At 41.1% G+C, this 24,025-nt stretch overlaps 1 protein-coding gene across 10 annotated transcripts; it reads left to right on the top strand.

Moving 5' to 3' along the window:
* Positions 1 to 602: 602 nt before the first annotated feature.
* Positions 603 to 23,384, top strand: LOC119552934 (solute carrier family 12 member 1). Of its 10 annotated transcripts, none has more exons than XM_037862883.1 (19): positions 603 to 968; positions 11,359 to 11,912; positions 14,557 to 14,736; positions 15,222 to 15,336; positions 17,074 to 17,332; positions 17,403 to 17,656; positions 17,717 to 17,831; positions 17,889 to 18,034; positions 18,093 to 18,258; positions 18,326 to 18,468; positions 18,528 to 18,637; positions 18,793 to 18,928; positions 19,153 to 19,963; positions 20,141 to 20,200; positions 20,746 to 20,793; positions 21,390 to 21,484; positions 21,543 to 21,772; positions 22,477 to 22,712; positions 22,840 to 23,384. In XM_037862883.1, exons 2-19 carry the CDS (start codon positions 11,611 to 11,613, stop codon positions 23,082 to 23,084), a joined length of 3,651 nt encoding a protein of 1,216 aa, XP_037718811.1. In that variant the 5' UTR covers positions 603 to 968; positions 11,359 to 11,610; the 3' UTR covers positions 23,085 to 23,384. The 10 variants fall into 10 exon arrangements, with proteins under 10 accessions (XP_037718811.1, XP_037718807.1, XP_037718806.1 ...); XM_037862879.1 differs by having other exon boundaries at positions 603 to 964; positions 21,390 to 21,487; positions 22,840 to 23,084; XM_037862878.1 differs by having other exon boundaries at positions 21,390 to 21,487; positions 22,840 to 23,084.
* Positions 23,385 to 24,025: the final 641 nt, after the last annotated feature.

Here is a 24,025-nt window from a genome sequence, read left to right as displayed (position 1 = left end):
AACGTGTCATTTACTAAATACATTATAATAATTCATTATTATTATAAATTATAATAATAAAATTATTAAGACATTTTTATAGGGATAGCCAGTAAGAATGAAAATGTCGTATATTCCCACCGCCAATAAATTTTCCAAAAGTGACTAACTCAAATTTTCATCGGTTAGAGCGTGTCTAAATGCATACAAACGAGTCACTTACAAAGTACTGGTCTCCGTTACCTGAGTCATCTTACAACTCATTCACATTACAGGCACAAAGGTTTGCATTTCCCTAACGGATCTGTTACTACACTGCGATATAGCAAACATTTGTAAGGGTGAAAAAGCCACCACCAGAAGAACCAACTCCAGATATCTCACAGATACCGAACCCAAACTCACTCAACTCCGGTTGCGCGTGTGTGAAATGGAATATTTGTGCCGCATGTTTGGATTCGTTCGATCATACTATAGTACGTAGTATCTTTTGAGCTCGTTATGCTGTCGCTCGGTGCCCCAGCATTTGTTTGTTCGCCGCACTCGACGACGGCGAATTCGTTCGCTTGGATATTTTGTGGCGATCGCGGGCCGAGATTACCTCAGTCAGTCGTCGTCAGTATTTTGTGTGCCATTCGGCATTCGACTCTCTGCACGTGCGGTTGGGATTCGCTGTGGATCTGCTGCCACGTCTTGAACCCAAGAAACATCCATCGATCGTCTCGAAGTAAACACTCGTTTATTTTCGGTTCTGGATATTTATTTTCGAAACAGACCTCTTTAGGCAAGTGCTCAAGTGTGCAAGATACAAAAGTGTAAAAAGTATCCCAGAGATACAAAACACAGTTTTGGTATCTGCCTGCCCCACCTAGGAAACCCCATCCTATGCTGTTCATCCTACTGGAACACAATTAATTAGCTCGAAAAAGCGTTTTGCAGTGCGAGAAAGCGGAACATCGATTTAAATGCAAATGCAACAGCAATTGTGAGTGAGTGAAAGCCAATGAAGTGCCCTTCTGAGAAAAACAATTTGTTGTCTCGGTGCAAAAGTACTTGAGGGTCTTGTGGCTCGTTTTGGGGAAGTTACCCGAATATCAAGTACTTGCAGCTCATGGGTTCCGTCCCAGAGCTGATAATATAATAATTACTTGTATGCCCAGTCCATAAGTGTACTTGGTTTTCGATTTTCGCTGGCGCGGGTAAATATTTACCAAACAGCAATAAAGTGTGTTTTAGTGAAAAGTGCTTAAACTTCAGGCGGTTCTCAGAGAAAAAAATGTATTAATTACCTGCCAGTTGGATATTAATTTTTCGGTATCGGTGAGTTTGCAAAGCGGTAAAATGTATTCCTTAAAATTCTTTTCACTTTTTCTGCGGTTTTTCGGCCAGCTGTGTTGCCTTTGTGTATCTCGCTTTGTGCTAGTGGTCTCTTTTGTCTATGCTCCCTCCAGAAATTTAATAACCTCCCCCACCCGCAGTAAATTTAATTATGAAAGCTTTTAGAAAAAATCTTAAAATTCTACCGTTTCCGATTGCTCGCCACTTTATCATTTTTTCATAAAATAGTTCTCAGAAGGTGACTTAAGCTGGTCTGTTGTTTTACCGAACCGCTTTTCCCCGGGTTCTTAATGTTACCGGGAAACGCACTTAAATCCATTTTCCAGCATCTCTGTAAGTGAGTGCCATGCACTTGAACTTGAAAGGCATTACCAGTTTTCCGGGTCCGGTCTCGTCTATCTTTGGCAAGTGCTCTTGTTCATCTCCATACACTTGTGGCACTAAGTAGGGTAATAATTCATCGGTGCAGTCGTCCGTCTTTTGAAATTCTATGACGACAATCTGGAAGGCGCTTTAAGATGTAGAATCATCCGGCTGGGATTGCGGTCAGTTGTCATTTGTTAGGAAGCATTCGCTTATCGGGTTACGTTTTCAGATATGTAAAACCAAAAGTTTTTCTTGTCTTGGGTTGTTTTGATAATCCAAAGGAAATCTAGTATCACACTTAAAATGCTTTCTGTTTCCTTTTTTAAATAAAAAACTTTAATAAATTACTAACATTAAAATCAAAAGAATTTCTCAACTTCTTTAAACGGCTGTAAATAAGAAAGTATTTTAAATCTTATTATTTTGCGCTCTTTAAAATCTTTAAAAATGGCCTAGTGTTTTACTTGACGCTCTTTTGTAAGTTATTCAAATTGTTTTTATTACGTCTTCAAAGAAAAATGTTTTTTTCAAGTGCCTTATGAAATCTATTTGAATAATTTAAAAGAGGAAAACAATAATAAGTGCTCTTGAAAGTGCATATCAGAGTGAAAGTAAACAACGAACAATGTGTGTGCATTTAGGAGAAGCACCACTTAAAGCCTAAATAAATTAAAATCCATAAAACTAAAGAGACATTAAAGTCGTTCAATGAATAAAAAAGCAAAGTACTTAAACAACTCGGAAAATATCGAAAACACTTTCTTAAATTTCTGAAATGTAAACAGTTTGGAGTCATTTTATATCATGACTAAGATTGTGACCTTTCAAGTCCTTAATTATCCTTAAGAATTTGATATTTGTTGGGACAAACAAAGTGCTTAGCAACAGAAATGTTGGAAATAGGGTTGCTTAGTTTTTTAAGTGCGAAATCTTGCTTCGATATCAATCAAAAAACCCCTGGCTTGTGAAATAATTTTCCTACTCAATGATCTGATTGCATAACTTTTGAACCTGCGCAAACAGAAAAGAAACCCCATTAGATTGAAATGCAGCTGCATTCGTATATGGCTCAATATCGCGCCTAGCAACAGAAGTCCTGGACCTGGGGTAGCACTTATTCCACCCCGAAACCTCGATTGAGGATCGAAATTTCTTATGGGGTTGCATTTGAAGGTCGTGGCCTATATAAACAGCTCTGCCATACATTCGAGTATATATTTATATGTGTGCATGTAAAACTGAACTGGATTCCACGGGGCTCAGCTGGCCGCTGTCGCAGCGCATATAGGCGAATGGAACACATGCCCCGATTAACTTGTCCATTTGCCAAGCCATTGACACAGCCCGACTAATGGAAATGCAACTCAAATTGTCACTGCTCCTCTTAATGATTCTCGACTGGCTGTGGAACTGTGGCAGTGGGTGCGCCGGGGGCCTGGGGGTCGGATTTGCGGCTCAACTGGCGCTAAAGCCGCCTGATCCAAGAGCTTTGGCTGTCAGCCACGGACAATAGACGAAATGTACGAAAAGTACGGAGAAAGCAAGACAACGAACCGCAGATCACAACAGAGACGGAACGCAACTAATAAACTAATAAATCATTGACCTTGCGAACCTTGACAGAGCGAGTGAGTGCACGGGTTAGACGAGTCGGTCGACCAAAAAGTGCACGGATGCCATTTGGTGACTAGACGGGGATGCACTGAAAACAATGAAATATTCTAGGTTCTTGAGGGTTAAGCAAAATAATAGAATATTGGTAAAAATATCTTAAAAATATAAGTACATTTGAACTGTTACATTTCAATACTTTCCAAAATGTATGTTATGTCTATCTATGATCTTAATGACTTCATCAATCAATAAATTAATCGTTAAAAAAAATAAATCCGAACTGCCATAAAAATGTATAAACATAGACCAAGAAAATTGCCCAAGAAGCACATGATCAAAACTTTGTATATATTACGGAAAATTACTAGCTTTCTTTCGAAAACGTTTTTTCTAAAGTGCTGCCCATGTTTTCTGAGTTATTGAACGAGCAATACAAAAAAGAATATTGAATATCATTAAAAGTAATTGTGTAAGCAAAAAATTTTTAAGATCTATAGAATTTCGAAAACAATTTTTGTTAAAGATATGAGCAGTGAATATTGAGTTCAGTTAGTAATATCTATGCAAGTGGTCTTGTCTCTAAGAGCTAATAATTTTGATAAGCCTTTAAAGACCCATCGAATTTCTCCCAGTGAACTGAGAAATGATTGTCCACGGCGGAAATGGGACTGGAAATGTGAATGGGAACGGGAATGAGAACGAGAATAAGAATGAGAATGGGCTCATATGAGTGATGTGTGGCGAGGGTACTTCTACTTCTGGAAATTATGCAAAGCACAGCGCCAAGTCACGAAAATACCGAGTAGCGGTGCAGTCGCCACGCCGTTGACAATTTTCACCTTTCGCCTTTTTGTCTTTGCATAAAAAAAGAGTCTTTTAATAAAGATTTATGGCAATTGGCCGAGTGATTCCTGCCGCGATAGCGATTGCGTGGGCGTGTGTCGGTTGTCCAGCGAAATTCTTTTGCGTAAGAAATCCGCTAATCAAAGTGCTGTGACGTTGGAATGGAATTCATAAATTAAATAGCCGCATAATTGAAATTAGCCACCGTGCCCTTTCTTTTCTCTGGGCCAGAAATAACCAGTGTGCATTAGCATTAAACAAATTTTAGATTAGAGCCAGTTGGCTTTAATGTTGCCTGATGGCCACTAAATGGGTTAGAACTGGGGGGGCCCTTCCGAGAAATTTAAATTCCAGCTCTGAGAGTCGGAAACAAACGTTTTGTGCTTTTGGTCAGAACGGAATAACAGAATACCATGGCCAATTGGCCAGGTAAACGCTTTTCGGCTCTCCGTTTTGCTTTGGCATTCTTATTGGTTTTTTAGGGCCACAAACTTGAATTTTCACATGTCTGTTGGGCTCGTATTTATCATATTTTGCTTTGTTTCCATTCTATATGTACTTGGGTATATATGGATTTGGAATGATGGAGGATGGGCCTAACAAGTGCTGAATAGTGTGTTTGAAATCGGACTGAATCATCCTGACGCCGGTTCTAACAATCCGTGCAATGACCTGTGAAATTATTTGGATTATATAAACTTATTTCTGCCGTGCCCCCAAAAATCTTTGGGATTCCCCGAGGGTTGTATTTGAAGCTCAAAAAGATTAAGTGTTCCAGGAACTCCTCGTTTTTTTCATGGTTGCTTGAGTGTTATTTTAAAGTTGAGTTGATTTACCCAGAACAAGCCTTTAAAAATCAATAGTTTATTTCCCTCGCATATTACCTACTAACTAATTTTTGCTGATTTCGATTTGCATACCTGATATTTAGACGGGTTTCGCACGGCCGCAAAGTTGCTGATTAGAGGGCTTAGAATTTGCTAATTGGCAGTCAAAGTTATGCTACCCAGGGATTTACTATCCAATCAATGCAAATAGTAAGAACGTGCAAATGGCCCAAAGTCCACTTCGATTTCGTGCCATTCGAAGTTCCCCGTTCAGCACAAGTTTGCAATTGCCGAAAGTGTTAACTTGGCTTATTTTATTCTGTAGTTTTCTCCCTAACACCGGGCTTATGAGCCAATCTCTGAATATCACACATTTGGCTAATTTGAGTCTAATTAAATTACCTGCGGAAGCAACCAGTTGGAAGCTTCATAAATACTAGACTAAACCAGATCTGGAGCTGAAATCCTTACAGAACGTGCTTAAGCTTAGAACATGCCATCGCATAATGTGAAGAGTGATGGTATGGAATGCTAACATGCATTTTATTTGCATTGAACATGGTTTCGACTATTTACAACTGGGTGTCATGTGATGCACTGGGAATTGATACGACTTAAAGGTAGTCACTCCGGCACATGCCACATGACCCATATCCATTTTTATTGCACACTTGGTCAGAGTCATTAAGCAGCGGTTTAGGCGACAATATTCATATGAGACGCGGTCCGGGTTTACGATTTAGCTGTGCCATGAAACTCTGTAGCAGGTGCTTACTTTAATAAGTTGCTGGCAAACAAACTGAGCAATCAGCACGATTTTGGACCGACATCTCGGATCATTTTGCTGGCTCAACAGAATTTCCCCAGATCATCTGCTACTCACCCAATTCAAGTTACGGGTTTCCAAGGGTAGGAAATTGGTATAATATATTCTAAAAAAATTTTGGTTGCTTTATTCACATCTGTACAGTGTTGAAAGTATCAACCGCTGGGGCGTTTTTGTCTGATGAATTCGCGTTTTTTGTATAATTGCGGTATGAAGCATTGGTATAGTCCTTAAAAATGTCAAGCTGTAGGCAGTAAATAATAATAAATATGTGGAACCTTGAAGCCTTATTCAATCGCCAACTCATACGTAATGAATTTTTTCGAATTGCCTTTAGTTTCTTGAGTAGGTTGCTTTACGACTGACTACCTTGAAATTCCAATCAGGCCCTGTTAAAGCTTTTCTTTTCTGCGAATAGCGAAAAAGTGTTTATTAACAGTTCTCTTTTCGCCCTTAATAATTGTTCTTTCCTGCGCTTACATACTCGTATAGAGGAAGGAATATCACCCAAACCATTGGCAATTGCCATATATTTTTATTAACCTTTTTTTCCATTCGGCAGCTTTTGTTTTTCCGTCTGGCGTGTGATTTGTCCCGTGTTTGCTCTTAAGTCCGTGGGCTTTTGCACTTAATTTATGCCGCCACAAATGAGGCGAAATAAAAACAGTGGACCCACTCTAACCATCTTTTTTGGGTCCAAAAGTCAGTTGGGTACTTACCAAACGGCATGATATTTCCATTTCCGAGTCGTAAATACTGGCTGGTTCCATGCTCTTTACGAGTTTAAATCATAAAACATCGTCGGCCGTCCCCTTAGACTTACAGACCCTGAGATCCGGAACCACTCCTACCCACTTACGACGAGTACCGTCCGACTTCTGAGGCTTCTGTTTGCGGCATAAAAGCCCGCGAAATATTATTTATGGTTATTTTCATTTGAAATTTATAACCGAAAAACCATATGATATAAATAAGCAAGTGTGCCGCACAACGGGCAACTTGTCCTGGTCCCCGGATCCGGTTTTTTGTATTGGGAGAGGTCAATCCCCGGTGTCCCACAAACTTGTTACGTTTTATTGTTTCACGCTTTTCTCGAGCAGAAAAGAAAAACTTGTGGCGGAACACTTGGTTTTCTTTGTTATTCTATTTATTTAAAGCATTTCACTTGCCACTTGTTGTTTACCTACTTTTTTGAGCACTTGTTTTGGGGTGAACAACTTACACTACAGGTCTTATCACGAACTCCGAACCGCATTTTAGGTGAATTGATTTCCCTTAACTGTTTGCCAAAAATAGATTTACCTATACCACAAAAAGATAGTAAATGAAAAAAGCAAAAAAGGGCTTACAGGTTAGCAAAAATAGTTTTCTACCGAAGCAATCTTTAATAAATATTTTTGACAGTTAGATTTCTGGGAATATTTTCATAGATTTTTCATTCAGTTGCTTCTCAGATTAAATGAATTTATATTATATTTGGTTAGGATTTATTCATATTTATTTGTCGATTTATCGATGCTTGTGTAGCTGGCCTTTCGCAAACATGACAGAGTAAGGAATCAATTGGTCCGTGATGAAATCCTCTTTATTTGTAAGCCAAATTTTCAAAAGCATTTACAATTTGCCTGAGGCAAACGAAATTGTAACAAATTGTAAATTGTATGTGTAAGGTGAAATGTTGACTTGCCAAATATGTTCAAGACGATTAGTTGAGAAAATGATTAAATTTGGTAATTTGGTCATGTTTAAATACAGTAGAAAAAGCTTTTGCAATGCTACAAAGCGTGTTAAATCAAATTTGTTGATTTTTCAATCTTTAAAATATATTTATTTAACATGCGAAAATGAATACGCACGAAAACTGAACTATTATACAAGGTGTAATAAGAATATCATCAGGTTAGTATTCATACATTATTATGTAAACCAAAAGCAGAAATATGTGGATGTTAAAAAATCTGAATTAATGAAATTACGTTGCAGTGGGAAGGTTACACCATTTGTATGAACGAATCTGTGTCCTCAGCCTGAAAGGATTTATATCAGCCTGGCAAACAGTTCAGGGCAAGGTTGTTATTTTTTCCCAAAGATGCCATTAAACCGTGCGTGGATCCCAGAACCCGTGGGCGGGATGAGGAATGTTGTGTCATTTCTCAGGGCTGACAACACGGACGTTAATGCTTTAATGCCTGTCAGTCGCATAGCTCCTTAATCGCTTAAGCGGTTGACGCTCGAGGCGAATTCCCGACAACCCTTTGGGCCGGCATGAAATGTGGGCCAAAAGAATTAGCCCGATTGCCAAAATGACTTCCATTCTTGTTTATTACCAAACAGTTTGCATTTTTTGGCTTAAAGTGAACTTCCGTCCCTTGGGTCCTGGGGTCCTGAAGTCCTTGTGTCCTTCTTCTCCATGCCCCAGCTACTTTGCATTTTTTCCACATTTTTTTGCTCATTCCTTGGCTTAGTTGTTCTTGTTTTATTTTTTCTTGCCGGCTAGTTGCTAGTTTATTTGCCCGTTTCGGTGGGCGTAAAATAATGTAATACAATGCGGATCAGCACGCTTGACTTGCTCAACTTCTGCTGTGTGTTTTTGACACTTTGTTGCTCCGGATTTTCCGCATCCTCCAGCTTTTTTTTGGGTCTTGGTTTGTTAAGCCGCTTTGATGCCTATCTGTTAGAAATATATACGGATACGTGGGCCAGATGACCTCCTGTCAGCCACTGATGAACGGATACAACGACTACCGACATCAGTCAGTCAGCTGGGTGACCGAAAGTTTTGTTTTTTGTGCGTGCCACATCACTGATTGCCGCTTGGGATTCGGAAATCGGAAATCGGAGGGCATAAAAACGATTGATATCAATATCGGGCCAATGGCGACTAACACGTGACATGTGATGTCCTGTCATTAGGTCCTTCTTAGTTTGCTGACGACCAGCCAGTGTTTTATGGCCATTGCTTTTTGCTGCTCCGAGCATCTTGTAATTGAGGTCGTGCAATAAAATACCGAGGCACTTGTGATTTAATGACCTCTTTTTGCCCTTATAAATAACACTCGCTTCTATTTAACTTTAATATTACACTCGTCTGCAAAGTTAGATCCCTCGATGGGTTCAACTTTGCAGCTGATGCGGCCAAAGAGTTGAGAACTCCGCGGGTGGAGCCTTCGGAAATGCCCATTAAATCTAAGCATTTAATTCGACTGTATAGCTCTGGGCGTTGAACACAAGCTTTATATGCAATTGTTGCCAAATACCACCGACGTTGTAAAAATCGTATTTTATTGTGGCAATTGAATTGCGAATGGGCGTGGAATTGAGTAATGAAAAGCAAAGCGGGTACCGCTTCAAATAAAATTCCCAACGACGAGGAACAGCAGTGGCAATCACAATTGGGTCCCCAATGACGGTGGCACTGTCAACAATTATTATTTCGATACGTTTTTACAGCAACCAACGCGTTTCCTTTGTCCCTGCGAATCCATGGATTGCTAAATGCTTCATTTTCAGGGGTTTTCCAACACCCAACCCCACAAATGGCCTATTAATCAGAGATGAAGTCATAAATCATAAACAAAAACAAGATGAACCATTTATAATATCATATAAAATATGAAATAATAGATTATAAATAAGGTTCAAAAAGGCTAAAATTTAAGAAGATTCTTAAATAAAATGATACCTAATAAAATAACTTAAAGAGGTTTCGGTTCTGTTTGTTAATAGATGTGCATTACATGCTGGATATTTAACAGCAAAGATGCGTAACGTCCAAGGTCAAAATTAAATAACACGGAATAGTCGAAAAGTTCCAGCCACTTTCTGATATTTTGAACCTAAATTTTTACCCGTGGTAAATAACTCATTTGGCTGTAGACAACAGCATTTCTGTCTGCATACTTGCCAGAGGGTAAGGACTTGTTTGCTATCTGTCGAAGGACAGCTGACGCCTGGGAAAAGTTTGGAATCTGCAGCTTTTCGGTCCACAGCCGTGGGGTGAAGGGTCAACGGGTTGCCATTGTGTCTCACGCTGATAAGCTGGCCAAAAGTTTCGCTGCACCTGCCCAGGATGCCTGTCAACTGTCATCTGACATCTGTTTTTCCACAGGGAGCGGGTTCATTGAATTAAGATCTTAATTGCCGCAATAAATTCGTGCAAATTCGTACGCTGCCCAGCTGAGCAAAGTTCCCACAATTTTCGAGTAAAAATGTCGTAATTGGCGTAATTAGCCAGCGTTTGGCAATCTCTTTCTCGCAGCTTATCTCGGTCTCTTTCTGCGCTACTATTTGAGTTTTCCATTATGCCATTTGGGCGTTTTGTTATGGTAATTGTCCGCCTTTGTTTGCCTTTCGCACTTGTCGCTCTCAACTTGACCCATAAAACGGCACATGCAGTCCAGCGGGGAAAACTGTGACAAATTGTCGACAGTTCACGCAACTTCTAAGTCACTTCCGTTTCCGCTTTTCCCCCTCCCCAATTACCCTTTCTCCATTTCAACAAGGCGCCAGGTGTCGCGAAAGGGATTCCCATGAAACATTCTTCCACCTGGCAACCACATCGGCCGACTAATCATGATTAATTTGCATCAATTTGAGTTGGGGCTATTTTTAGTTGGGCGGCACTCGCTGCATTGTATCGCCTTAATCGTTTCGAGTAGAGGTCTTTTATTACCTCACAGGAATGCCAGCGCGAATTTCTCGGATTTCGTCACACTCAAGTTGGCGAAAGTCGATATATCACATGGCTACAGGCAATAAAATCGCGTGAACTTTCGATGAACTTTGAAGTCCCCAAAAAAATATATGTCACTTGAAATATGAATTTGATAGGTAGTCTGAAATCATTTGATTACTTAAATCCAACAGTGTAATAAAATATTTTGTACGTCGTGGCATTCCAAAAGGTTCCAAAGGTTTTTGATTTAATTTGATTTGCAATTTATTTTGCTCCTTATAAAATGGACATTTATTTCCATGCACACTTAATTTACTATAAGCAAATAAATGCAAATTAGATTCAGTTCTAACATTTTTCATTTTCATAATACCTGATTTGTGTTTACTGCCAAATTAAAAAAATGGCACAAATGATTGATTGTTTGCTTTATCGAGCGAATATATTTGTTGCGGCAGGATATTCAAACATCGATGTGGATAAATAAACATTCAGCTGTTTTTTCTCCAAATGGCCAACCAAAAGGTTCTGGGATTCTCGTCATCTGGCCACGGGCAGACGAGCAAAACTTCAGACAACTTGGAAAACACGCTTACTCTTGTATTTTCCTTTGTTGGCGATAACAAGAAAATGTTTTCATTTCAGTGTCCTTAAGAAGAGCAACCAAAAAAAAAAAGGACAAGGATTACAAAACTATGTTTAATTGTGTATGCTTGGGTCGGCGGCCAACAAACACGAACCTCCTACTGCATAATCGAGTGTTTTTATGAGAATAAAAAACCTTTTCGCTTTTGCCACACTCACTGATTCAGCGAATTCTGAACCTTTTGATGGTATTCCAATTCATCTTGATTTATGGGACTTTCTTTGCTCTGTTCTCCTCTTTACAGATAGCTTTAAGCGCTGGGCGAGTGCCACTTTAACCGGCAGTAACGGATGTCCTGATTGCGCTTTCCCGGAATACCTATACATATACAATTAGCCAACGAGTGGATGGGTCGATTGAATAGGCTCCGAAAAGTTTGCGACCCGCACACGGAAACCGCATAAGCAAAGCTGCTCGGCGAAATCTTCCCGGGGCGAGGACGAGGACGAGAAGCGAAACCACCGAAAACACCAGGCAAACAAACTAGGGCCCCCAGATGTCCGACACAATCTCCTTCGAGTTGGGCTCGGCCGCCGACCGGCCCCCTAACAGGTTTCAAGTGAATCCGGTCAATGGCAACAGTCGCAAGTCACAGGGCTCGGATGGCCCAGGATCAGGAGGAGGAGCAGGAGCAGGAGCAGGAGCCGGGCAAGGACACGGACATGGACAAGGAGGACACGCGGACGATGGGCCGCACGAGGTCTATCGCCGGCTCACAAACGCCGAGGGCGAGCTGCTCGAGGACGACACATTCGATGCGACACAAATGCTCAACCAACACCAGCCCAGGCAGCAGAGGTGAGTCAGAGGCTGGGTCAGGGGTCAGGGGTCAAACGGCAGAACAGCAAAGCACTCAAAGAAAGTCCCTCGAATAAGTTGGTAATGACAAAATTAATGTAGCAGCATTTTAAAATTTATTTGACAAGCCCTTAAATATTTTTAATAAGCATTCTTGACTTTGATATTTATAGATAAACATAAATACTACATATTAGTATTTGATTTGGTAATTCTTATTGTGTATATCAATATCTTAAAATAGTATTTCAACAATATTTAAAAACAGAAGTTATAGAGCTTTTTGGGTTATGGTTATTATTATTTCAAGTTTTCAATATAGGCATACAGAAAATCGATGCTTTATTAGTTTAATCCTTTTTCCCGAGTGCAGTATAAGTTTAAAACGGCTGCGGTTTTGGGACCGTGTCCTATCCGACCTTTTCCTTTGTCTATTGTGGCGTAGAATGGAAATTTCTTGAATTTTTCATTTTCTGGTAATTGTTTAGTGTTTCATCAAACAAGGATTGCTTTTGTCGCCTCCTATATTTTGTCCTCGCTTAATTATGGCGTTAACATTCCGCCCTTGTTCCATCCGGTCACAAAGGATGCCGTGCCAAAGGAAAAGCGGAATGCCTGAAAGAGCCTGGAGAATTATAGCTACCATAGCAGAAGGGACCTTTGAATGAATTACCAAGTTAGCAGGGACGAGCCTGAACATTATTCCTGTGCAATATAATGGAAAATGCAGATGAGATTGATATGGGAGAGGAAAACCCAAGTAACTGGATTGTAAAATGCCAACATACCAGCTCAACCAGTTGCCGGTTAATCATTCACGCCACATTGGCTGCAATTTTAGTTTTCACCCCATCACTTTCGAGTGATATCATTCAAAAATTGATTAAACCCTGTTGAATGCCACATCGGACCATTCGTATCTATCAAACCTTCGCCAAGGTTTGCCGACCTGAGGCGGCAGGTTCAACACTCGTCTGCAAAAGGTTCAACACTCGCCTGCAGGAATCAAACAATAACACCAATCACAGACCATAGTAATAACCATCATTTACGCTTGTGTTCCCCAGTGGACAGGCAATTTCCATAGTCCCGGGAATGTCGACGGGGAATTCTTTGTGTCTTTCTTTTTCTGCCAACTATTAAATATTCGGTTCGATATGTCGCCGTGCCTTTACGACGATGTCTGCCAAAGTTCCAACCAAGTTATGGTAATGAGGCTCATGAAAATATTATGGCCCCGTTTATGGCTCCCCACATCCTTAGCAGCCAACTGAATTTCGATTACGAGGAAAACGGTTCCTAAAAAAAATTCCTTTTAATCGGCTCAAATTGGCAGCGAGCAGGGAGTTCCTGCATAAATTAATGATAAGCCTACTTAAGGGTCCGCTTCAGTTTAAAGCGATGACTGCCTTCGCCCTCCCAGGTTTATAATTAATTCCTGAATTTTCCTCGGCTGCCTAACCACCCCACACGGCCGCCTCGCAAATTAAATCAATCTCATTGACATACTATCGACAGGATCATCATTTTGAGTGCGCTTCACGTTCGCGGCTGCCAAGCAAGCGAAAATCCAAGCAGACATGCCGGCCATAAATTGTTTCGCTGGGAACAGGGCACACATATATCATATAAATATCTTGAGGCCATTGAGCAAGAGATTTTGGTACGTTGGCAGGAGCTTGAACGATTTTAAGCTCGACTACAGGATACTTTTTGATTTACTAGTTTGTTATAGTTCAAAAAACGAGTTTATCCATATTAACAGCCTTAAGTGAAAATACACCAATCGCGGGTTCTAAGATCAAGATGAAAATGTAATATCCTTAAATTAACTGTGTCTAAAATGTTAGTGCTTTACAGTTGGAGTAATTTGCATTCAAGTACACATAAAAAATACATAAATTTCGCTTAAACAAATAAATTATCTGTGAGTTTTAAACTTTATTGCAGTGTCGCCTTATACATTACAAATTTACTACCTGTTTGAATGCTTGCATATCTACATAATTACCACATTTAACAGTATTTTTATTTTTATTTCTAAATTTGAGTTGCGTTCCGCTTTAGTAATTTAATGATATTTCCTGAAAACAATAACTTAGCGATTATTTAAAATTCTGATATTCTGAAAACATGGGCGTTTGAGCTCCACTCCATTAGCGGGTGCAACCAGCAGGGTGTCAGGGTGTCAGGATGTCAGAAACGCGCTCATGCAATACATTATCGGTTAAAAACGGGGAGTTAGGGGAGTTGAACGCCCTTCTAGGCGCGTGGGCGTGTCCTGGGGCCGTCTGCTCTATGGCATACTGGCGGGAATCATCTGGGGACCCGGCACAATGGGCGGCAATCAGAAAGTGCAAGTTGTGTTTGAGGGCCAAAGCGAACTAAATCGAAATAAATTCAATTGAATTTCGTTGAACTGAATTGCCTGATAATGAAAGTTATTGGCTGTGGATTTAAAATTGGATCCCTGTGACAGCCAGTGACTGTGCCGAGTCGTTTGTCCTTTTAAATCAAATCTGAACCTTTTGGTCGGGTTCCAATTAAAGTGGTATCCATAGGCAACTCAAAGGCAGTTGGGCTGGTATGTGACATAAAAATAATGAGCATTCTTATAGTCTCTCTTTCTCTTTTGGAATCACAGGCAATCCATCAAAAGCAGTTTCCGCGACAAGGATAAGCCGTCGAGGTTCAAGGATCTTCAGACGACGACCCGCTTTCAGGTGGACCCCCAGAATGAGGAGTCCGACGAGTCGAACGACTCGCAGGAGGAGCGCGAGCTGCTGGACAACGAGTACGACACAAAATATGGTAAAAGTTTCCGGTCAGTTCGCATTGCTCCCAACCTAGTTACACAGAGAAAAATCAGTAATGCCTACCTTTTTTTGCGTTATTTATTGGGATTATTTTTTAATTACTCTCTTTTTCCTAACAAATTACAAGATACAAATATATAATTCAATATTAGCAGGTTTTCGTATTATCTTTTTAATATCCTTAAAATATTTCTACACCACACTTATTAAAATGCCGAAAAAAATCGAATTAATATAGTCCCATAACAAAATAAATTTTTTGAATTTTATTATTGTCTCGCTAAGAATATTTCAAAAGAATTAGTTTTACAATTTTTAAAGAAGTCTATCTACTAAAGTCTTTCTGAAAGTACAATCACCTTACTTCACACTGATATGCCATCATTAAGGACCTTCTTGAAATTAATGGTTTCTTAACTTTCCAAATTTTTTCTCTGTGTATCCTCTGCTTCGCTGTCGAATGTGCGAAATTAATTTCCCCGCTCCTCCGCAGGCACTTCACCCGAGAGGCGCTGCCCCGTTTGGACAACTACCGCAACATGATGTCCATCCAGGCGGCCTACCGTCCAACGCTCGACGAGCTGCACAATGCCACGCTGGTGGGGAAGGTGAGTTCCATTTCCATGCCACTACACTCCACTCAGGATCGGGTGAACTAAATGAAAATTAACGTTTGGGTCGTAAACACACCGCAGGATCCTCAAGGGCCACAAATTACAATTTCACACAGGACCCATAAATGCTTTACGATTCGCAGGCGAAACCGCCGTCGTCGCAGTGAATGTCAAATTTGAATTTACGCTTACTCGACGCCCCCATGAAAATTTGAAAAATTCAATACCCTTAACCCGAGAAGTGACCCGAACCCGGCAGTTTCAATTCTTCGCCGGCAAGTGTCACCCCGGCTCAGAAGGAAAGCCAGAAAGCCAATTGCCATTTGCCATTTTTGTCGCGGGGGCACATGAGCGTGACTGCGAGTGCCTTCAGGAATCAAATTGGGCGGTCGTTGGCACTGCAGCCTGGGAAATCCCTGGGAAATTGCCTGTCAACTGCAATTCATGCGGTGGGGGCTCACGCTTTTACTAAATGTATTCCAAAAACCAAAAATAGAACAACTTCGGCAGACTTAAGCGATTAAATTCGACTATGCGGCTGTTAAATCTGACAAGTCCATTGACTTTCCATTTGACTTCTAAGCCCGTGCGATATGAATCATTTCGAAAACTTTTCTATTCCAAAAGACCACAGTGCAGTGCCACCAATTGGCCCTAATTGATTTCCACACTTTTTGTACTAATTGTCTATGTTTTCGCTTCACAATTGGCTGAGCAAATGACTGTCAATAAGAGAAAATAAATTGCTTTAAGCTGCAGCATCTGAAGGTCTATTGGGAAATTGATGCATTGCACAATAACACTGACATATAATATGAGTCTGGCTTCCAGATAAAATGATGAACACTGCTTGGTAATTAAGTGTCATGTCCGAAATACTATGAAAAGAGCTCTCTCAATGTCACTCGGGCCGCCTGCACAAATAATAAGCAATTAAGAAGGGGTCTCGTTAAGAGTGCAAAGTTCAGGAGTTCAATTGGCTCAACGGGTGCCGCAGCCTCGGGGGCGTATGAATAATCTATTAATAATGCCATGACTGCGGGAATGCGACGGTTTCCAAGAATTCCTTATAGCTCAAGTCATCTGTTTTCAGCGGGATTTCTTTTTGTTTGACATTGAAAGAGCCCTTTAAATTTAAAAGCTCCCGACCTAAAATGTCCCAACAGAAAAGTGAGATATTTACCCCACCTACTGCAGGTAGCTTCAGGTTGCTCGCCAAATCATTTATCAACACTAGACAGCTTTATTGAAATTTTCTCAGGAGCACTCTACCCTTTGCCCTTTACGCCCACTGGTACACGGAAAATAATTCTGTTAAATTGAGTCGTATAATTTCAGTTCCATATTTTATGGCTGTAGATGGAACCACTTCTATATATTGCCGTTTTGCATTTACGTATTTGTAAAAATGTATGATAACATTTTTTGGCTATGGCTTAAATCTATTACAATTAATAATAAGATACCTAAATTAAAAGTCAAATTAAACTTAATATTTTTAAAAATAATATCTAAAACTATCTTTATTATAGTTTGTAATACGGTGTTAAATTGTAGGCTATTAAATATATTTGTAGATATTTTTCAAAAATATCTTCAGGGTAGGCTTGATATAAAGACATTATGGGAAAACGTAAGAATTTTATTGGGGTTATAAATTGTACGATATTTGCGTTGTAATAATAATGTGGCAATAAATAGCATATATTTTCTCTCTCTGCACGAACTCAGAACACGCACAGCTTGACGCGTAATCAGGACCCGGAGTCGGGACTCCTGAATGGGGTCTTGAAATTCGGCTGGATCAAAGGTGTGCTCGTCCGCTGCCTGCTGAACATCTGGGGCGTGATGCTGTTCCTGCGCCTCAGCTGGGTGGTGGGTCAGGCGGGCGTCATCGAGGGCTTCGTATTAATACTGACAACCACGGCTGTCACGACCATCACGGCCTTGTCGATGTCGGCGATAAGCACTAATGGTGTCATCAAGGGAGGTGAGTCCACATTCCCACCTCCAGGTGGTCGCTTTTAAATGGTCTAAGTGGTTTTGACACACTCGCCTAGGTGGTACCTACTACATGATATCCCGGTCTTTGGGGCCGGAGTTCGGTGGCTCCATCGGTTTGATTTTCTCCCTGGCGAATGCGGTTGCTTGTGCCATGTATGTGGTCGGCTTCTGCGAGTCCATGTTGGCCATGATGACGACTTTCGATTGGAAAATCGTCGATGCCGGCGTTCAGGACGTACGCATCATAGGTTGTATAACCATCCTGTTGCTCCTGATTATTGTGGTCGTCGGCATGGAATGGGAGGCCAAGGTGCGTATGCGTAATATCAACACTAACAAGTAGTTATGCACACAGTTCCTTTTTGATTAGGCCCAAATCGGACTACTTATTATCCTGCTTGTGGCCATTGGCGACTTTGTCATTGGAAGCTTTATCGGACCAAAGAGCGATTTGGAACTGGCCAAGGGTTTCTTGGGTTACAATGGTGAGGAGAATTAATTATAGGGGACTTTGGCAATAACCTTTTGTATTTTTCCTACAGCTACTGTGTTTAAAAATAACCTGTTTGCCGACTATCGCCAGGAGAAGAGCAGTGGTATTCAGCACGATTTCTTCTCGGTCTTTGCCATTTTCTTCCCAGCAGCTACGGGTATTTTGGCGGGAGCTAATATCTCGGGAGATCTGAAGGTTAGTTTACATGTTAGTTAAGACCTATAAGCTCTTACTTAAATCTATTTTTTTAAAGGATCCCCAAAAATCCATTCCCAAAGGCACCATACTGGCTATTGTCATTACCACAGGAACTTATTTGATAATGGTCCTTCAGTGCGGCGCCACAGTGGCTCGTGATGCCACCGGCAATCTGACAGATGTAGTTAATGGCTCCTTTGCATTCCTCGACTGCCAGCCAGGTAATGGATTTATTTTCAAAGCTAATTAAACTTAAAATTGCAATTGAAATGTCTTTCCGTTGCCCAGGTGAATGCAGTTTTGGTCTGCAGAACTCCTTTCAGGTAATTGAGTTGGTTTCTGGCTTCGGTCCGTTGATTTACGCCGGTTGCTATGCTGCCACGTTATCCTCTGCGTTGGCCAGTTTGGTCTCGGCACCAAAGGTTTTTCAGGTAAAATAATCGACATTGTTGGCTGAGATTCAATTTATATAAGTGTGTTTTTCCTGCAGGCTTTGTGCAAGGATGAGCTGTACCCGAAGATTGTTTGGTTCGCCAAGGGCTATGGCAAGAACAATGAGCCAGTTCGTGGTTACGTACTAACCTTCATCATTGCCTCAGCGTAAGTTGATTATTCAGGGTGTTATATTCGTTTAACTTAACTTTATTATAAGCGGATAACAATTTTTGGAATGTAAAAGCAAGATGTGCAATGCTTTAGCGGGAAAATTGAGAAAAATATAATATTTTTCTTTAAAATTTAATTTTTTTCCTTAGCTTTATATTGATTGGAGAGCTGAACCTGATTGCCCCGCTCATCTCGAACTTTTTCTTGGCCGCCTACATGTTGATCAACTTCAGTACTTTCCATGCCAGTCTGGCCAAGCCGGTGGGCTGGCGACCAACCTTTAAGGTGAGCCAGTTCAGATTATTTTTACATACATAAAATGAGGCTAAAATTCGAAAAGTAAATGCAGTGCCCAAATAAGTAAATCTACAGCACTCAAGTTTTTACCACATATTCTAAGTGCCGTGTTGGTTTCTGTAAAGACGTGAATTTGATCCAAGGAAGCCCAAACCAAACTTGAAAAATTTTTAAGAACGCATTGTCTGAACCTATTGTTTCGTACATTTTAGTATTACAACATGTGGCTGAGCCTGCTGGGCTCCATTCTCTGCGTGGCCGTCATGTTCCTCATCTCGTGGGCCACCGCCCTCATCACCTTCGCCGCGGTGCTGGCTCTGTACTTAATCGTGGCCTACCGGAAGCCGGATGTGAACTGGGGCTCCACTACGCAGGCTCAGACGTACAAGAATGCCCTGATGTCGGTGCAGCAGTTAAACAATGTGGAGGAGCATGTGAAGAACTACAGGCCGCAGATTCTGGTTCTTTCGGGCTTACCAAATACTCGACCCGTTCTCGTCGACCTGGCCTACATGCTCACGAAGAACCTATCGCTGATGGTTTGTGGGCATGTCCTCAGGGGTTCCAGTTCCCAGAAATACCGGACATATCTGCAGGAGAGGGCGGGCAATTGGTTCCGCAAACATCGTGTCAAGGGTTTCTATGCCCTGGTTGATGGCGAGGACTTCGAATCGGGGACTCGAGCTCTGATGCAGGCCTCTGGTATCGGAAAGCTTAAGCCGAACATTATCCTGATGGGCTACAAGACTGACTGGCAGACCTGCGATCACAAGGAACTGGATCAGTACTTCAATGTGATGCACAAGGCACTGGACATGTACCTTTCGGTGGCCATACTGCGAGTGCCCCAGGGTCTGGACTGTTCGCAGCTGTTGGGCTCCCAGGATGGTTGGAGGACCATCTCCGATGTGCCAAGGACCCTGCAACCGAATGAGAGCTCCGGGGATTTGCAGGCTGTCGATAGTAGTGCCCGGAATGGTTTGGGTGGCAGCATTGACTCGCTTAGCCGAAATGTATCGCAAGGTAAGGAACAGGAGTCCGTTACGACCGAAGGGAACTGTTTTTATAACAAACAACTATAATTCTGATTGTATATTTTGCATGTCTCTCTCTCTCTCTCTCGTTGTACCCCTTAAATCGCACCTGCCTAACCACCACCCACCCAAATGCACCTTCTGCACCACAATTGCAATCTCGTAGAGGACCGAAACCGCAACCAGTTGGTCCACAGCGAGCAGAACAGCCTGAAGATAGTCAAATGTGAGTAGCATGCTGGGTGAAATGGTAGAGGACAACCCTAGGGTGGACCTACTGTGAGTGAGGAAGGGTACAAATTAAATACAAAAACATAATAACCAAAGCAAAAAATATTAAATATCAGTATTTAATTTGAAAATAGAAATCGAGTGAAGGTAGAAATCAATATTACTACATTTTTTATCTGTGATATAAATACTGATTCGAAGTTAACAATATTTTATAGGCGATATCGTTTATAAACAAGATTTAAATGCTATTTTTTTTCAAAATCAATTTTTACAGATGTTTTTAAATAGTTAGGGGTACAAATTAATTTTAAAAACCACTACTGCGACCAAATAACCAGCTATCTTTTGCTCAGCCAAACCAAACTCAGTCTAAGTTATTTTAGTATAAACCTAAAATAAATTTGCGAGGAGCCTATATCCAATCCAAAACAGAGGTCCACCCTACAGACTTGCCCCGAAAGCAAGTCCCAAACCAAATCAACCGTTTTCTGCAATTATATGGGTACTTTCGTGTCTTCTGGGAAATCCGAACCGCAGTGCGATTCAAGCAGAGCCTGCGGCGAATGCGCTCGTGGCCAGGTGCAGGTGAAGTTGTGTTTTTGATAAAATAGCGTGTCTTAAAGTACCTTACTTGAATGGAATGTGAAGTTGTTGTAGGCTCCCAGTAGGTAAATATGAATACGAATGGGCACAAAAGTTCACTACCACGCATGTCGGCTGCTGCATGTTGCCTTGTTACGCAATCAAGCCGTAAAGTTTTCAGCAAATTGGCGACACTTAACAGGCAAACTAACCTCAATCTAATGCCAAGTTGGAGGTCCTCCGGGATGCCAGTAGGCAGCAGGATCCGTTCGACATCTGTGCGCGTTTCAAACCTTTTTCCGGCAATATGCGGCCCGAAAATTAATGCAATGCTCGTAAATTTGAATTTTAAATTTTGTTCACACACAAAAAGTCCGGCTGGTCGGCTGCTGTCGTTTTGGGTTATCCAATTTGGGACAACCCCACATGGTGGCCCAAGGGGTCCGTGGTTTGTTTTGAATATATATAGAGCCGGAAAATGAAAAATCTGATGCTGCATTGTTTGTTGTCTGTGCATGTTCGGAATGTAATGATTTTGCTGTAGCAGAGGTGGCGTTTCCTACTTTAACTTAACTTGTACTTTTCATTTTCACATTTAGCCTCCAGCACGAGTGACCTATCCTTCATAGCGGGCAATCAATCGAAGGATGTTTCCGGCATGCCCGATCCTTTGGACGCCAAGTCGGCAAATTTAGTGGTAATTGTGGAATTCTTTTATTAAGCGTTGCATTAATGAGCCTTGTATCCTGTAGGGCAATTCGCTGCGGAAATCGAAGCTGAAGCACGACGACCCCGCCTCCCTGTACAGGGGTCCTGGTGGGGTGGAGCTGCCCAAGGAGGTCCTGGCCGACCTCACCCAGTTCACCAGGAAGCGCAGCCACGCCGTCATCGATGTCTGGTGGCTCTACGACGACGGAGGCCTCACCCTCCTGCTGCCCTACATCATCAGCACCCGGCGCACCTGGCAGTCGTGCAAATTGAGGTGAGCATATCGCGAATCACCGCGAAATTGTTGTGTACTTTATCGTTGGGCTTCTGGCTAACGAGCAGCTTACAGCCGGTAATTTTCTCCCGGGAAATTCCATCCAGCCATGTGCTCCACATTCGAGAGCTGATTTTCTGATTATTATCTCAAGGTCGCCAAGTCGAAAGTAGCAAGTAGCAAATGCTTCAGGGCCTTTTTTATATTTGTATTCCATTTAATTTTTACAATACCATTTCTACGGAATCCTTAATAAGGCTTTTTTTTCAATGTAAAACTCTAGTCTTCCTGGTAATTTGACTTATAGGCTTTGAACTGCATATTAAGCAGAAAAAAATAAACAAAGTACATAGCTATTACAAGGCGAGCAACATCTTTGTATTCAAATTAAAATATATGTTGCCTTCCGGAGTCAACCCGAAATGAGCGCATTTTGTGTAAAATATATATAAAATATATAAAATATAGACTTAATTTGGTATGAGCTCTGCATCCTGTTGAAATACCCAAATTGTTAAGCCCATTATTTTTGCATTACGAACTAGTAAGTAATACAACAAATTTAACGATTAATATTCAACCGTAAATGAAAAAAAATTAATTTAAAATATACATTTCGCTGTATAAAATTTACAATGCAGCCATCAGCAATGCTGTTTTGTACAGAATAATAAAGCAAGTTATTCTACTTTTTCCACCCGCAGGGTTTATGCTCTGGCTAATAAAAATTCCGAGTTGGAGTTTGAACAGCGCTCCATGGCCAGTTTGCTCTCCAAATTCCGAATTGACTACTCAGATCTGACGCTCATTCCGGATATTACGAAGAAACCACTGGAGACATCGACGCAGTTCTTCAACGAGCTGATCAAGGACTTTGTGGTGACCGAAAAGGAGGGTGAAAACGGCAACAGCAGCAGGGCGACTCTCAATGAAGATGATGGTGAGTCCTATATTGATACTACACAAAGAAAAAAAATTATAAAGATATAGGCATAACTTTTTTAAATAATAATAAATAAGTGGTATTTTTTATATTATTTATTAATTCGTTTAACTATATTTTATAGCCCTCATAACGGACGACGATCTGCTGGCGGTGCAGGACAAGACGAATCGATACCTCCGCCTGCGGGAATACCTGCGGGAGCAGTCGACCAAGTCGGATCTGGTGGTCATGACCATGCCGATGCCCCGGAAGAACATCGTATCCGCACCGCTCTATATGGCCTGGCTGGAGAGCCTGAGTCGGGACATGCCGCCCTTCCTTTTTGTGCGCGGCAACCAGACGAGTGTGCTGACCTTCTACTCGTAGTAGGATCGGCGGGCCGGAACGGATCTATTGTATTCTACTTACACCTACCGACACTCAAACTCACCGTTATTGTTAGGCGAACGAGTATTTTATTTCTTAGAAGTACCACCCATGTACATAAATTTAGGGACACCCCACGAAACGCACAGAGGCACTGGCTCCAGCGGAGGGATCGGGAATCATATGATGGCCCAACTAGATGTTTCGTATTCCCGTTCCATCTCTGCGCCGTCAATATTAACATTGTTCTAGAAATCGAGTTTAAATCGTATTTAAATGCAGTGCAAATAATTTTTAAAATGGCTTTTTTGTTTGGGCTTATACGTTAATCGGGTGCTGTATCTTGTCTTTAATTTGGGAGGATATTAAAGCCTTATCTAACCTTTGGTTAACCAGAGAAGCAAGTCTAAGAAATTTAAATAAAACATGGGATAAGATTAATCCGGCTCCTAAGTGCTTCGTTATCTCCTAATCCATCAAATTGTCAGCTGTCTGTTTTCTGTAATTGAAAACGGAGTAGGGTTCGCCCTTCAATTTGAAGTTGGTTGCAACATGTTCGATAGATGAGCTATGGGATTTTTAAACGACTGCTCTTCCATGAAGAAAATCATGAAACTAATTTAAGCCTTTGCCTTATATATGCAATCGAACTATTCTTAGTTGAATATGTTTGTGAGTGTGTTATTGAAATTTAATTGAGCTTAATCGAACAGGACTTCAGCTGTGCAATTATTTTTAGAAGGGGCCCTGTTTAATTAGAACTATCCAAGCAATTGCTGCCTTTGTCAGTTTCTAAAATTCTAGTTGAAGACGAAAATAAGTTATTCGTAAAGTTGAAAGGCTGCATAACAAAAAGTTTTCTATCAGGATTTCTGTACATTATTTCCACTTTTACCGGTGCCATTTATTTGGATAAATAGTTATTCTGTTTGAGGTTTTAT

This window comes from Drosophila subpulchrella, chromosome 3L (genome assembly GCF_014743375.2).
Source record: "Drosophila subpulchrella strain 33 F10 #4 breed RU33 chromosome 3L, RU_Dsub_v1.1 Primary Assembly, whole genome shotgun sequence".
Lineage (NCBI taxonomy): Eukaryota > Metazoa > Arthropoda > Insecta > Diptera > Drosophilidae > Drosophila > Drosophila subpulchrella.
This window is presented reverse-complemented; position numbering and strand designations above follow the sequence as displayed.